Genomic DNA, 15,790 nt, shown 5'->3' with positions numbered 1-15,790 from the left:
CATATGAAGGAAAGAGGTGTATCTGTCATACAGGGAAGGAGAGAATTTTACTGCATGCATAGAATGAATTTGGAAGCTGAGGTCGGGAAAATGATGCTCACTTCACCTCCTTAACCAGCTGCTCTCTCCTCCTCTCATCTCCAGGTACCCACTCATTCTCTACTCATTCACTGCAGTGATATTTATTTTCTTCTCCACCTGACAGGAGAGCAGATATAGTGGGAAAGGGACATATCCTCAGCAGAAGAGAGAGGATACTTTTAGAGCTGCTCAAAAGAATTTTGTATGAAAAGTGTTTACATTACAAAAATGGCTTTTTAAAAAAAAATGTGAATTATTGATATTGAAATGTTCCTTTTTTTGTGAAATTTCTGTTTTTTTTGTTTTTGTTTTTTTTTACCAATTTTACTGAAATCATTTTTGAAAATTTTCATTTACCAACACCTTGTTTTTAGTAAAAGTCGCATGGAAAATTCCACAAAATGACAGGCCCATTTTAAGCCCTGTGTAATGGAAACTTTGCAAATTTTTGTGATATTGTTTTACTGTTTTTTAGCCATCTCTAGATACTTTAAAATCAGCGTTTAAGGGGTAGAATATATAGAATCTTCCCTATGGGTGGAGCTTGTCTCTCTACTCAGAGGAAGACCTACACATATTGCATGGAGTTTCCCCTTGAAGAGAGAAATAACACACTGGCCTTTATGGAATAGGGCTTCCCTCAAGTCCTGCTTTTAAAAGGCAGAGTCCAAGTCCAGTTAGCTTTGGTGTCAACAGGGCTCCTGTCCTGTAGACTGGAAGAAGAGCAATAACATCTAAAGATCTCAGAGCCCCTGAGGACTGGAAAAAGAAGAGAAGTGACCCTTCGGTAGTGCCTGAAGATTTAGAATGAGGGGTTATTTTACCAGACTACCACAGCTAACTTTTTAAGGTATGAGGAGCCAGGGCCTGCGAGGCAGAGCTTGGAGAGACCCCATGTGGGCATTGGCATAGAAATGGAGACAACGGGCCATTGGGACAGCAAGGGAGGCTGGGGGCCAGCAGATATAGGGGTGGGGGAAAAGAGAACTGGAGCAGGTGACAGGGAGGGCAGACAGATGAGGGCAAAGTTGTAAATTGATGATTTGAGGGGGGTTGGAAGAAGCAAGTTGGCGTGAATGTGGTAAGCTGTGCCATGGTGCCTGGAGGAGCAGGCAGGGTGGTAACCCTCATGCTGACATGGGGTCAGGCCACGCTCTTCTCTTCAGGTGGACACCCCTGCGTACCTGCCAAGTGTCACACACCTGCATGACATCATGTCTCTAGGGCCTCCCTCGCCCTTCACCTATCTCCCCAGCTCAATCAGACTGTCAGGCAGAGAGCAAGACTTAGGCCTGATCTACACTACAGAGTTACATTGACATAAGGCATCTTACGTCATCCTAATTATACCAGTGTCTACACAACAGCCTTGCTCCTGCTTATGTAAGTGCCCTACTACACTGACATAACTCCACCTGCATGAGAGGCATAGGGCTTATGATGGTGTAGTTAGGGTGATGCAGTGTCCCTACAGACCAGAGTAGACAAACTATGGCCTGCAGGCCAGATCCAACCCTTCAGGGCTTTGGATCCGGCCCGTGGGATTGCCACCCCCATGGCGCTACAGGCCCTGAACTGCTCCCAGAAGCAGCTGGCACTGCATCCCTGCAGCCCCTGGGGGTGAGGCAGGTACCCGCAGGCAGGGGAAGCGCATGGAACCCTCTGTCCCTGCTCCCTCAGGGGCCACAGGGACGTGGTGCCAGCTGCTTCCAGGAGCAGTGTGGGACCAGGGCAGGTGGGGCATCTGCCTTGTCCCACTGCACACCTCTGCCACCACAGAGCCACTCCAGGTAAATGGCACCGGGCTAGAGCCTGCACCCCAAGCCCCTGCCACACACCTGCCCTGATTCCCCATCCTGCATCCCGAACTCCTGCGCTGAGCCCTCTGCCATACCCCACCATTCCCTGCCCTGAGCCCCATCCTGCACTCCACAGACCTCCTGCACCCCAAACCCCTGCCCTGATCCCCCTCCTGCATCCCAAACCCATCCTGAGCCCCCTGCCGCACCCCACGCCCCTCCTGCACTACAATCCCCTGCCCTGAGCCCCCTCCTGCACCCCTACCCCGAGCCCCCTCCAGTACTCCCACTTCTCCTTGCAACCCAACCCCCTTTCCTGAGGCCCCCTCTTGCACCCCTGCCCTGAGCCCCCTCCAGTACTCTCCACTCCTCCCTGCAGCCCAACCACCTTTCGTGAGCCCCCTCCAGCACCCCAACCCCCTGCCCCAGCCTTATATCCATGGTCCTGCATGCAATTTCCCCACCCAGATGTAGCCCTTGTGCCAAAAAGTTTGACCACCCCTGTTGTAGACACTGTGTTTCTTACATCTGCTGTTGGCTGTTATCCTTGTCAATGTCACAGATCTCTGTTGGAGCCTTGACAAAAAAGGCTAGTAGGCTCCCTGCTGTGAACCCAGTGCCAGCTCACAGCTCTGGCTGTCACACCAGAGGGTACTTCACTTGCAGCTCGCTGCTCCCCCGGGCTCCTGGATCCCTGCTCCACACTGAGCCCAGCTGCACCAGTTTCCTGGTTCCCTGCTGGGAGCTGGAAGTCGAGAGCCTGGGGGGGTGGGGCAGCTAGGCTTTGAGCCTGGGTGACAGTAGGGAGCCTGAGCAGTCTTCTAGTTCTCAGCAGCACAGAGCAGAGAGCCCTGCGGGTAGCTGTGCTTCTAGCAGGGAGCAGAGCTGAGAGCCCTGGGGGGAGCTGGGCACTCAGTGGGGACACAGGCATAGGAACTAAGAGTGCAGGAGCATCCTCAGCTTGTGCCCAGAGTCCCAGCTGCTACTCACCTCCACCTGGAGTCCCAGCTGCTGGCCCCCTTACCTCTGTCAACATCTCCCCCACCCCCGCTCCCAGACCCAGTTCTTGGGGGGGGGGAGGCACAAACAAGGGGGGGAGTTTGGGGCCCCTTGCTTTACAGTTTGGTTAGCTGGCTTTGAGCACCCCCACTATAAAGTGTTCCAGCAGCACTGAGTCGGGAGCTGTGCAGGGAGGTGGGCGCCTGGGCTCTCAGCCCCCACACTGCCCCTCTGAAGTGGGTGGAAGCGCTCCTGGTGAGAACCCAGGAGCGGCTCTAGGCCCCAGCACGCCAAGCGCGTGCTTCGGGCGACTGCGGGGCCAGCCTGCCTGCCGTGCTTGGGGCGGCAAAATCCCTAGAGCCGCCCCTGTGAGGACCCCTCCCGCCCCACAGGCGGAAGAAGGGTAGAGTGAACATGGAAAACCGCAGTAATTACTGTAACCCCCAGGCTCCTGCTGCTCAGCATCCCCCCAACGCCTCCAGCCCCCGCCCGCCTCGGGTAGCCCGCACCTCCCCGTCGCCCCAAGAGCTTCGCCTCCGGCTCTTCTCGCGAGATCTCCCACCGCGCCGCAGGCTGCAGACTCAGAGCCGGCGCGCTGATAACTTTCAAACCAGGGGAGCGGGCGAGCGTGACGCTAGGCCCCAGGGTGCCGCAGCCGGGGCAGCGCGATCGCAGCCTGCAGCCTCCCCACGCCCTCCGAGGAGGCGGCGGATGCAGCAGTAGCGGCGCTAGCATCCGCCCCAGAGCGCGGTGTCTCCTCCCGCCGCAACGCGGCCGGCAGGGCGGTGCAGGAGGAGCCTCTGAGACAGGCGGCGCCCCCCCGCTGCCGCACCCGCTCCGGGAAGGGAAGCGGAGCCAGGCTCGTTGGAGCCGAAGGCGAGCGAGTCCCAGTGAACGGGCCGCCAGCAGCCCCCGAGGGAAGGGACTGGAAAGGAGCCACTTACGCCGCCAGCCCGGCCTCGTGGCGCTTTAAAGACCCAGCCCCGAGCCGCGGCGCGGTGCAGCGATTGGCTGAGCCCGGCCCGCTCTGCCGGCTGCTCGCAGCGCGGCGCTGTCAGTGCCTGGTATCTGAGCGAGCGCCGCTCCGCCTCCTGCTCGGGGTGTCAGTGCCGCGCGTGGGGCCCTTGCTCGGGTGTCGGGCTCGCCGGCGTCAGGGCGGCTCCGTGGGGAGCGGGCACCGCGTGTTTCCCCAGCCGGGACCCTGGTCGGGGACGGGGGTCGCTGGCCCCGCGCGGGGTGCCGGTGCGGAGCGCGCAGCAAGGCGGCGGTTACTGCCCCTCTCGCCGGGGTCAGGGGCTTGTTGCGGGCGGACGAGACAGAAGAGCCGCCTCGGCAGCAGCAGCATCATCACCTGGCGCTGCGGCGGAGGGAGGGGAGAGGCGAAGAGGGGAGGCGGGCGCGGCGCGTTGCGTGCTCTGGGGGCAGCGCGGCTGGTGGTTGGACATTTAAAGCAGCTGAGCCGCCGCTCGGGTTTCAGAGGCAACCGGGACTGTCGCTCCTTTGCTGCAGCCTGAGCTGGAGATATGGAGGGGAAACAGCCGCCGTCTGGCTCCACCCGGCAGCAGCAGCAGGCGATAGCAGCTGGGGGAGGCGCTGAGGAAACGTCACGTTTGCCGGCTCGCGAAGGGGATGTGCCGGCTGCAGGCGCTGAGCCCGAAGCGGGGCTGTCTCCGGCGGCAGCGGCCGGGGATGCGCTGTGCAGACCGCTGGGTCCGAGCCAGAGCCGCTTCCAGGTGGATCTGGTGGCAGAGGGCGCTGGCCGGGCGGCGGCGGCGGCGGACCAACCCCAGAAACCTGCCGGGCAGGGCGCCGCGGCGGCGAAGGGCAGTGAGGAAGCCAAGGGCAGGTTTCGGGTGAACTTTGTGGACCCATCGGCCGGTGATGAGAGCCCGGCCGAGCACGGCGGGGGCCTGGAGGGCGGCGGGGTCAACTTCCAGAACGGGGGCGACACGGTGCTGAGCGAGGGTAGCCTCCACTCCGGGGGCGGCGGGCATCACCACTACTACTATGATACTCACACCAACACCTACTACCTGCGCACCTTCGGCCACAACACCATGGACGCCGTGCCCAGGATAGACCACTACCGGCACACGGCCGCCGAGCTGGGCGAGAAGCTAATCCGGCCCAGCCTGGCCGAGCTGCACGATGAGTTAGACAAGGTAAGAGACTGCGGGCATCTCCATTCATCTACCTGGTGCTTCAGAGCCCTGATGGTGCCCGTGCTTAGAGTAGCTCCGCTTCCTTCCTCTTCCCACGTGGGGGCCAGATAACTCAGATCTGCGCTGAGCAGGGACCGCTGGGTTTAAATAGGAGGCCTTTGCCTCCCCCCCCGTCTGAATTTGGCCGACGGAAAAACAACTAGAAGACCCCCCCACACACACTCACACACACTCCCCTGTGTCTGTTCCCGTTGTCCACGAGCCGGCTTGAGATAAATGTAGATTTGTATTGGGAGGAAAACGGAAACAGCAATAACTTGCCACTCAGCGATATAAAGGTGTGCAGGAATTGGGACACCGAGCAATAGGAACTAGTCACAGCTATACATGTAATGATTTTATTGCAACTGAGAGGATAATCTATGATCGGGTAGATAGGGAAAAGGTAAACAAGTAAGCGATTCACTTTCCAAAGTGGGAGTGTAAAATCATCAAAGCTGCTTCTACTCTCCTTCCTTACACAAAAAATAGAAGAGCTTACCTGGAACACTCTTTACCCCTTATTTTGAATTTAACGGTGTTTGGCAGAGGAGAAGTCAGTTTCATTATTGTAATTGAGTCTTCCTTGTCTATCTTCTTTGCAAGTTCCTTTAAATTCTATTGGGTACTAGATATAACAAGACTTAAACTCAGTACTGTAAGCTTCTGCCACTCAGTACTGTAAGCTTCTGCCACCTTTTGGAGTAGTCAGTGTGTTGCTGGAGACATAATAGTTAAAGCTTCTGCATAGTGTATAGATGCGCTCTTCTAAAAGAGATACTCCAGTTCAAACAGAAATCAAGGGAAGTTCTATGGTCTGGTCTGTACTGGGGTCAGACTAAATTATAACAATGGCTCATTCTGGCTTTGTAATCTCTGAATATCTTCAGATGATGATATCTTGGTGAATGAAACTTGCTGCTTGGTTGGCGTGTGGACATGGGATAGAGACTTTTTTTAAAATTTTAAATACTAATTAAACACTTTCTGATCTAGGTAAAACTTAGCAAAAGTAGATTACTTTTTGTTAAGACTCTTTGGAGATTAAAAATAAAGAAACGTGTGTTCTGACCTCTTTTCATCCTAGCTCTCAATGCTTTGTATTAGCACTTGTGCTTAATAGCATTGTTTTGTCTTCAGTAACTTTTTCCCCTTTGTACTACTGATTACTGCATACCACAAAGCTATTTCCTTTTCTCAAATATTTCTAATGGAATTTCACCTAAATTAATTTAGAGCTTAGCCTGTTTTAAATCCATGCTGCATTGTATTTGACACTAGCTCATATAGTCTGCATCATTGATCTACTTCCTTCTGAATTCTAACTACTTAATTTAAAAATTCTCATTGCATGCACTACATAACTCCTGCTAAGATTAGTAGGAGTAACACACATTGTGAACAAATTATATGGTATAATTCTCAAGTCATAACATCATAAAAAATAGATAGAGTCAAACAGTTTGACACAAGGTAGTGGGAAGAGGCAACTGCTGTGTTTCATGCAGTTCAGAGCAGGTTTGTTGAGTCCTATTGAAACCTTTTGAATTTAGAGCCACTTAAATAGACCACTGTATCACCAAAAGTGCTCAAGTTTCCATGTGTCAAATGTAAATGCTAACACACTTCTTTGAAATGTGATATTTTTCTGTTTCCTTCATAAAATTTAACTTTGTGTATTTTCTATCTAATCGGTAGCAATTAAACATTTCTGTTGTTCCTATCATCTTTCTTGTCTTATCTCATTCCTGTTTCTCTCCCTTAGAATCCTGTTTATAAATTAATGTGGAACATGAGTGGCCATTTACCACTGTTTTTGTTTCTTTCAGGTATACAACATATAGAGTGTGTTTTTGTATGTGCGTGCAGTATCTGGCATTGATCCAACATGGCTGGGGAAAAAACTTTTTGGGGAGGATGGGAAGAGGGATGGTGCTTAAATATTGTTTGCATCACAATCCAAGATAATTTAAACCATAAAATTTAGAATTTGAACCTCAGAGTTTCGACAGGATTTCACAGCTTTGATTTACAGAATAGCAATTGAAGAAGGAATTTAATTCGAAGCCTATGACTTCATGAGCTTTTCAACTTCTTTAAGCTACATTTTCGGGTGAAACTTTGCATGTTTCAGGGATCATGCTTGTTTAGAACAAACCCATTTATTAGGAAGCTTAGTAAAACTCTACCTGAGTTATCTTGGTCCGGGGTGGGAGACAGGGAGGCAGCAAGGGTATATGTGGGTAGATAGTACTTCACAACTTAACCACTTATTATTTTGATGCTTTGCTTTTAAAAACCAAAAACAAAAACACAATAATTTTAAAACTTGTCATGGATATGTTCTTTGGTGTAGAGAAGTGTCTGTAAAGAAACTTGATACAGAAATAATAAGTTGTGTGTTTGAAAAAGTAAGCGTAATATGTGTTTTCCTCTAATTTTGAACAATCTGGTATTACAAATATATGAAAAGATTATTGTTATAATTGGAATGCTGCACATTGAATAATATTTAACTCTTCAATGTGCTTCACCCTCAAAGCACCTGATAGATAGTAGCAAGTAAATCCTCTCAACTCTCCTGTCAGGTAGGGCAGTATTCTTAATTTTAGAGAGATGAAAAATGAAACGGTGAGGGTAAGTCTGACAGAAGTAGTTTGCCTGATAAAGGAATTTGGGCATTCTAAATACATGTGTTTGTTATGTATAACTGCATCTAGTGCCTCTGTCTTTACATCTCCTGAAGCATGTAGTTGTGGTATTTCTATTATATACCCATCTGGAGGCCACACAATGCTGCCATTTCTTAAATCATTGGGGTGTCGAGTTTAGAAACAGATGGCACAAATAGCCTTGTCAATTTCAGCTGTTGTCCATTTTTTTTTAACCTTATGAAAATAAACAGCCTCCTCCTCCTCACTCTCCCTCCCCCCCCTTCAGGTGCTTCTGACTTCCAGTCGTAGGTTCAGACTACTAGAGAATGCTTTTATTATATCTGCACATTCGAACATGCAGTCAGTGAAGGAAGTTCTCCAGCGTTTTTGTAATACAAAAGTTATATTAATCTAATACAGTTAAAAATTATAACTTGTGATTCTCACAATAACTGTAACTATTTTCATATACATATGGACATGGAAAAGACTTAGTAGTGTAGCTGATGTAAATTGTCATTGTGCCTTCTGGGTATGTCTACACTACAGCTGAGAGCAAGCCTCTTGGCTTGGATAAACAGACTTGCACTAGTGGGGCTTAAGCTAGTGTGTTAAGTGTTGACATTTGTTGCACTGGTGGAGATAGACCTAGGAGGTCAGGTGAGTCCAAGTTTAGGTGGCTAGCGTGAGTGTCTGCTGTGCATCAGTGTCCACACTGCTGTTTTTAGTGTGCAGGTTTGAACCATAATAGCATGAGTCTGTCTACTGCGCTGGTAGTCTTGCGGCCAGTATTGGTGTGTTACTTCTAATTGAAAGATGAGGGGGAGAAATGGTCTTGTCTTGTCTTAGTTTAGTTTATTGTATTTTACAATACTTCGTATCGTTTTCATTCTTTCCTTTTTTGCTTGTGTGGGTCTGGTATAGATCACTCGGTGGAGGAAGACACATTTTAAAAGTCTTTTTTTGTGGTTTTTATAATTTGTGTGACTGAGGGAGGGGGGTAAAAATGTAGTACCTGAAACTGTTTGTTGTATAAAATTCATATGTTTTGTTTGAACAGTTGCACTGGTTTGGCATCTGGATGATACTTGAGTTGATCAGCATAACTTTCTACTAATGGAAACAGAGGCTTGATGTAATTTGGGGTATTTGAAGTTGGAAACAGCTCATCACTGGGGGAGTGAGTGCTAGGAATTAGTAAATTTCACATGGATCAGTTGCTCTCTGTTGTATTCCACAGGGATTTGGAGCAATCAAATTTTTGAATTGCTCTGCTCCAGCTCCGGGCATAAAACCTACTGGTCTGTGCTCCAGCTCCGGGCTCCGCTCCAAAACCCTGGTATTTGAGGTCTCATATTGAAATGAACGTATAGGGTGCCACATGCTGAATTTGTCAGGCTTTTGTGCTCAGATAGAGACCAGTCAGAGGGTGGGTGACATAGCCAAGCTCAACTTTGGGTGGATCAGTCTGTCCTTTGCTGATCTGATTAGTGACTTGATCCTTTAAAACAGTTTCTTCCCCTGAGTTACTACTATAGGCTGTTACGTAGAGGGACAGGCATGAGAGCCCTGAAGTTATTTCTCCTATCGCTAAAATGCTGCTTATCGTAAGTGCCAGTCCCTGTTGAACAGAGGTCTAGAATTGAAATGAGAGGTTATTTGGGGGTGGGGCAGGAAGAGTGAGAAGAAAACTGCAGAGCAGTTCTGTTCTGTGGATCCATTTGGTGTTGTCTGACTTTCTCTGTGGCTTTCTTTAAAACCATGTAAGAGTTAGTTCTGTTACGTATATGCCACTGGGGGGAGAAGGGGAGTGGGAGAGGGAGGGGAAGTTGGTTGTGAGAGATGTTCTAAATTCTAAGATGAAGACTTATCATGCTTATAATACAGTTTTTGGTTACCCCTCTTCCAGAACTTGAACATCTCCAGTTAAGGGTACTCAAAACTACATGGTATTGCAGGTGACGGATTACCGTGACTGTACATAAATATATTTATAACTTCATCTAGGTATACGTTCCATTGGCACAGCTGTGCCACTGTAGCACCATAGTGTAGATGCTTCTGCATTGATGGAAGGGTTTTTTCCATCCCTGTAGTTAAACTAACTCTGAGAGGTGGTAATTAGGTTGACAGAAGAATCCTTCCATCGACCTAGCCACGTCTCACTGGGGATTAGGTCAACCTAACTACAGTACTTACAGTGTGAAATTTTCCCCTACTCTGAGCAATGTAGCTATATTGATCTAACTTTTAAATGTAGATGAAGCAGTAGTATAACATCCTAATAGTTAAAACTTTAAGAGAAATAACTTAGTTTTTAATGCAGCACATGAAGTACTCCAGCTTCTTAGTGCCCCTTGTTTGACCCTTGAAGGCAGTAGTAACTGGGTAGCTTGTGAGCCAAACCTTCTTCTGATAGCCATTCTCTACTCTCTAGCAAGTATAAATGCTGCTTTTTGAACATTCTATTCTGTTCCTTTGGCTAAGGGGCAAAGCTCTAAGGGGAAAGAATAAGTTAAAGATTATCAACAGGATAGCAAAATTATGCCTATAATGAAAATAGTGTGGGGAGAGGAGAAAGGAAACGCCTACAAATTCAGAGGGGCAGTTGGGTGGATAAGTGGGAATCTGGCATTGTAACAGTATCAGGGAAGCAGAATTGGACAATAACATTCCCCTCTTTACATAAGATTCACCAGCTTGGCCAAATTATTTTTGGTACAGATTTTGAAGTGGAGGCAAAAGTGACTTCCAGCCACATTCACCAGGGGGGAATCCTTGGGTGGCTGGATCTGCCAGTGTTAGGGCTGCTGTTCATTATTGCTTCTCAGTCTACACTGCAAACTTGTGTTGGTATAACTCTGTCAGTCAGGGATGTGGAAAATCCACCCCCCTCAAGTGATGCAGTTATACTGACCAAACTCCTGGTGTAGCAATGCTACATTGATGGGAGGGCTTCTCCCGTCAACATAGATACTGCCTCTCAGGGAAATGGAGTACCTGCACCAATGAGAGAAGCTCTTAGTGTCGTCACAAATATACTGGTGCAGCTGCAGCACTGTAAGAGTAGCATGCCATGAAAATCAGGGCCATTGTCTCTGTAGGATTCTCACTTCTGCATGGTAAGCATGAGGGATATCTCAAAAGAAAAATGAGCTTGAAACAAGATCCCCTTCTGGAAGTCAAAGCCAACAATGTTCTAAATGCACTGAGAGGACCATGCAGCTAAACTTTAGAGACATTTATGTGGAAACATCTTTGAAACAATTCAAAGGGGCAGTTTTGCGTCAACTCATTGAGCCTTAACAATGGCCTTCTAGTTTCAGGCCAGCCGGATCCTTGCACTGTGAAGTACAATTAGACATCTGTTTAGAGATGGTCCTCTTAGGAATATCAATAGTATGGGTGTGGAAAGAATATTGACAAGACAGTAGGGTTATCAGGGCTTAACTGGTATGTAACACTACAGAATACAGGCAACTCGTTCATTCTCTTGTTTTCCACACTCTAACTCTTTAACAAAAGGTCTCTCTCTGCTGTTATGGTCACTGAGATACACTTGGGTCACATTTAAGGCTAATGAATGAAGTCACATCTGTCTGTATTTGCAGAACCTGAAACAATAGTTCTAAGGCGTGCAAATTATTCCATTCATCTCATAGGTGCTAATGAGGATACCTCTCACAAAAAATGCTGTTACAGCATATTGTGCAGATCTTCATACCATGAACTTCCTGCATTTGCTACACACTCTCACAAGCAGGAATATCAACATTGTTGACTTCCTGCTTATCAGAGTGTGTAGCAAATGCGGGAAGTTCATGGTATCAAGATCTGCACAATATGCTGTAACAGCATTTTTTGGCACCACTGATTAAATGGGCTTGAGAAAGTACGTCCCTTCTTGAGTAGGGTTGGGAAAAAAGGGGAGCCTAACACACTATGGCTACACCTCAATTAAACGCCTATGGCTGGCTCAAGTTAGCCAACATTCGCTAACCTTTGTGTGTTTAAATTCTGGCCTAGACCTATCCACAGGGTCAAGTAGTGCATCTGAGCTCCCTCAAAGGGAAGTGAAGCAGAAGAAGCTCAGTGGTTCATACGATGCCCTGAGGAAGACCACTCCATAAAGACCATGCATGTATTTGGACTCCAGTGAAGGGAACCTGAGATAAGAGAACATGTATTTTTGGATATCCACTCGATCTTCTATGAGTGATGTCTCACATTGGTAGAACTTACTTTGTTGGCAAAGCATGGAAGAAGTACCACTTTGGGTTTTTGTTTTTTGTTTTTAAAACACGAGTTAATGTGTATTTCCAACACTACCTCTGGAGAGTCTTTTGGATGAGTCTGCAGCATTTTCTTATCCTATAATCTGGCATAAGGTAACTTGGTAAATAGCTCTGATTGAGAGAAACTAAGACCCTAAAGTTTCTATCACCAGAAAACTGACCTTCGTAGAAGAAACCTGAGTTTGAGGGACTGAATGGAGCAATATAAACTTTCATCAACTTTGTCAGGATCACATTAATAATCTGACATAGGAAGTTTTTGTTTAAAAACAACAAAAATGTCAATCCGTGTATTAACTTGATGGCCGGGGTTGCTAAAGTGTTGGTCTATGTCTGGTTAATCTGTAATAGCCGTCGAACTAAGATGCAGTTAGACTTTCAGTTGGGATTGCAGGTAGAGAACCAGCAGTCTTTGTGAGCCAAGTAGAGCAATCGTTCTCAACCTGGGTCCTGGGGGCTGTGAGCAGGTTTCAGGGGGTCTGGCAAGCAGGGCTGGCATTAAACTTGCTGGGTCCTAGATCAGAAAGCCAAAGCCCCATCACATGGGGCTGAAGCCTATGCAATTTAGCTTCACAGGGCTCCCTGTGTCATGGGCCCTGGGCAATTGCCCTGCTTGCTACCTCTCTAGTGCTTGCCCTGGGTTTTATATGCAGAAAAACAATTGTTTGTGGCACAGCTGGGCCATGGAGTTTTTATAGCATATTAGGGTAGGGTGTTCAGAAAGAAAAAGGTTGAGAACCCCTGAAGTAGGAGTCCCCTTGGGCCTGATTGTATCTCCCTGCAAACCTTCTCTTTTTGGTGTTACAGGTTCATATGGAAGATGACCTTGAAAATGGCAGTAGTCTTGGAGTTGGCGGGTAACATTTTCAAAAGTACCCAAGTGCCACTGAAAATCAGTGAGAGAATTTAGGCTTCCAAGTTATTTAAACACTTTTGAAAATTAACATATGATGATATAACATATGACGATATATCTATCTCCTAGAACTGGAAGGGACCTTGAAGGTCATCGAGTCCAGTCCCCTGCCTTCACTAGTGGGACCAAGTACTGATTTTTGCCCCAGATCCCTAAATGGCCCCTCAAGGATTGAGCTCATAACCCTGGGTTTAGCAGGTCAATACTCAAACCACTGAGCTATCTCTCCCCTTTATGCTTAATGATCTCTATCTTGTCATAGAGAGAGTCCCTGGGCTGGGCTAATACCCTAGTTGAGGGATCTGAGTCCACATTCTCAGGTTGATGGGATTGCCTTTAGCTGTCTGTAACAGTTGAAAATCTGTCTGGGCCTGTCAATATACGGTCACTGAGGTTTTTTTTTTATCTGCTGAGTATTTTAGGATCTATGCTGTGAGTTGGGCCAGTGGAAAGGAAATATATAGGTGAAGACATTCTTTGCTAATGTGGTCTCCTTCATGCCGTGAGATGATTGACAACTGGTAGCAATGAGTAGTAAAGAAACTCATCTCTGCTATCCCTGACTAGTCAAAGCTGTGCTGACTCTTTCTTATCTATGGACCACCAGTAAGAATCGGTAATATCAATTGCATGATGATCTTCTCTGCCATGTATGTGGCAGCTTGGAACATCTTATAAAATAAAGCTCTTTCCTGTGCCTGCAGGGCTGCCAAGAGGTGCGACTTGATGTCTCTCTGTCTGTTTACTTGAACCAGGACCACCTTTTGTAATAGTAGGTCTCTAAAGGTTCTTAGACTGCTTGCATTTTCAGGACATCTGATGTGCAACTACTGTTTCTGGATAGACCATGTTCTCAGTGTGTGGTGTTCCGTATTCATAGTTCCTCTCATGATGGACAAATCTGTCATCACTACAGTCTGGACGAGAGGTGTGTTAAGAATGGATTTCAAATTAAATATTGCCTCTTGTCTCCTACCATGCTAACGAGGCTTAGAGTCCATTAGCCAGATGTGGTGTGAAAGTCCTTGTACTGTTTTCTTCCATTAGGACCTCAAAGTCCACTTCAAAACCTTTTAATAGTGATCTGCCATAAAAACTACTTGGAAGGGTTTGTATTCCAATAATTAAGGCTATGATTTAGTCATGAGTATTTTTAATAAAAGCCCGTGACCTGACCATGACTTGTACTATAAAAATCCCTGACTAAATTTTAGCTGAAGGGGCTGCTACTCTGGGAGGTCTCTGGAGGGAGCTGTTGCTGAGAGAGACGCTGCTAGGGTTGAGAGGTGGAGGATGTGCCCTGGGGCCAACTTAGGCAGTCCCCAGGGGGAGGCACACCGGCTGCTGCTTGGGCAGTATCCAGGGCTGGCTGCCTGGGGCCACCTGAGCAGCTACTGGTGTGGCTGGTCCCATGACAGCTCCAGTAGCCACTGGTGTGGCTGTGTCTGGGGCTACCTGATGAGCTGGCCCCAGGGCCAGCCCACTGGCCACTGCAGAAGTTATGGTGGTTGCAGAAAGTCACAGAATCCCATGACTTCCTCAGCCTCTGACAGACATGGAGCCCTATCAATAACTACCAGAATCCCAGCAGTCGGTCTTGAATTCTAACAACTCCAGCACCCCAGCAGAGACAGATTGATATTTCAGCATTCACCAGAGTGTTGTCTCCAATTCCTCTATTGTCCAAGTATCTACACAGGATAAGAGTGCATCTAAAAAAAAAATTGCAGAGCTTAAGCCACCTTAAAAGGCAAGACATAACTGGCAGTGCTGTTCTCCTTACAGCAAATCCTACTGTTTTAGGAAGTATCTCTATATGCTTGTAAGCATCTACAAAGTCCAGAGGATGCACAGTCATTCTCTTATATCCAGAAGAGGGGTGATGGTTCTTGGGGGAATGACCTTGAACTTTTTTGACTAGATACTTGATGCAGTTTCCTGAGCTCTGTATGTCAGGAAATATCTAAAGTAAATCCCCTTTTGTCTTTCACCTGGTGGCACTGCCTTGATTTCTCTTTGCCAGGCCAGATTGGATTTCCCTGCACCAATTCTTCCTGGCATTGATAAACACAAAAACATTGTGGTTTGTTTTGTTTGTTTGTTTGTTTGTTTGGTTTTTGTGTTGAGAGGGAGATATGGTCGGGGAGAGAGGAGTGAAATGCATGCAGTCAGGATGGCTTTCTGAAACCTAATGTCTGTATGTCTGAGTTGAGTGGGGACTGTCAGGAGTAAAAGGCTTACAGTCTGCTGCTGAGAATAAGGTCCAGGTAATGGTGTTGACTAAAGGCTCAGTAAATGCTGGAAGCCAGTTGATGCAAAACCTATCGTATCCTGCTCTGGAAGGAAGGACCTCGGGGGTGAGATGCAGGCCTTAGAAAATTCAATGCTGTGTTTGTCTTCCTCTTGTAAAAACACTACATGCTCCCCAAACAGCCTTTTTCTGATCTAAGGTGGATACCCAGTTTCTCTGGAACTTTTCTAGGGACCCAAGTGCTTGCAGATCTTTGAGCATTCAGTGGTGAGGGTGTGTCCATTGTCACCATATATAGTATCCAATATTGCCCATTCCTCAAGATGAGCCAGGCGTGTGCCTTTGAGAATGAGAGAACTGACCAGGATAGGGGTTTTCTTACAAAGCTCAGCCTGACTTTTGGCCATGTAGGCTTTATTTCTCTCCCCTTTGTCTGCCTTCAGGACTGAGGCAAATGTGGGAGAAGTCAGTCACACTTTCTCACCACCTGATTCAAAATGGGTGTAAGGGCACAATTAATATTTCATAGGGATTCCTGGGTCCCTCATTTATGGCCCTTATAGATTATTATGTTGGCGTCAACAATTATCTTGG

General features: G+C 47.5%; 1 protein-coding gene across 2 annotated transcripts in view; it reads left to right on the top strand.

The window, feature by feature from the left end:
- Positions 1 to 4,114: 4,114 nt before the first annotated feature.
- SLC12A2 (solute carrier family 12 member 2) overlaps positions 4,115 to 15,790 on the top strand; it is a 117,610-nt gene continuing 105,934 nt past the window's right edge. Inside the window, exon 1 of one of the 2 annotated variants that reach the window (XM_030566993.1) lies at positions 4,115 to 5,041. In XM_030566993.1, the coding sequence (XP_030422853.1) occupies positions 4,403 to 5,041 (639 nt within the window). In that variant the 5' untranslated portion in view covers positions 4,115 to 4,402. The remainder of the gene's footprint in view (positions 5,042 to 15,790) is intronic. The other variant, XM_030566992.1, reaches the window with a different exon arrangement.

Source organism: Gopherus evgoodei, chromosome 6 (assembly GCF_007399415.2).
Source record: "Gopherus evgoodei ecotype Sinaloan lineage chromosome 6, rGopEvg1_v1.p, whole genome shotgun sequence".
Classification (NCBI taxonomy): domain Eukaryota; kingdom Metazoa; phylum Chordata; order Testudines; family Testudinidae; genus Gopherus; species Gopherus evgoodei.
The sequence above is the reverse complement of the archived record's forward strand: the minus strand, read 5'-3'. Positions and strand labels throughout refer to the sequence as shown.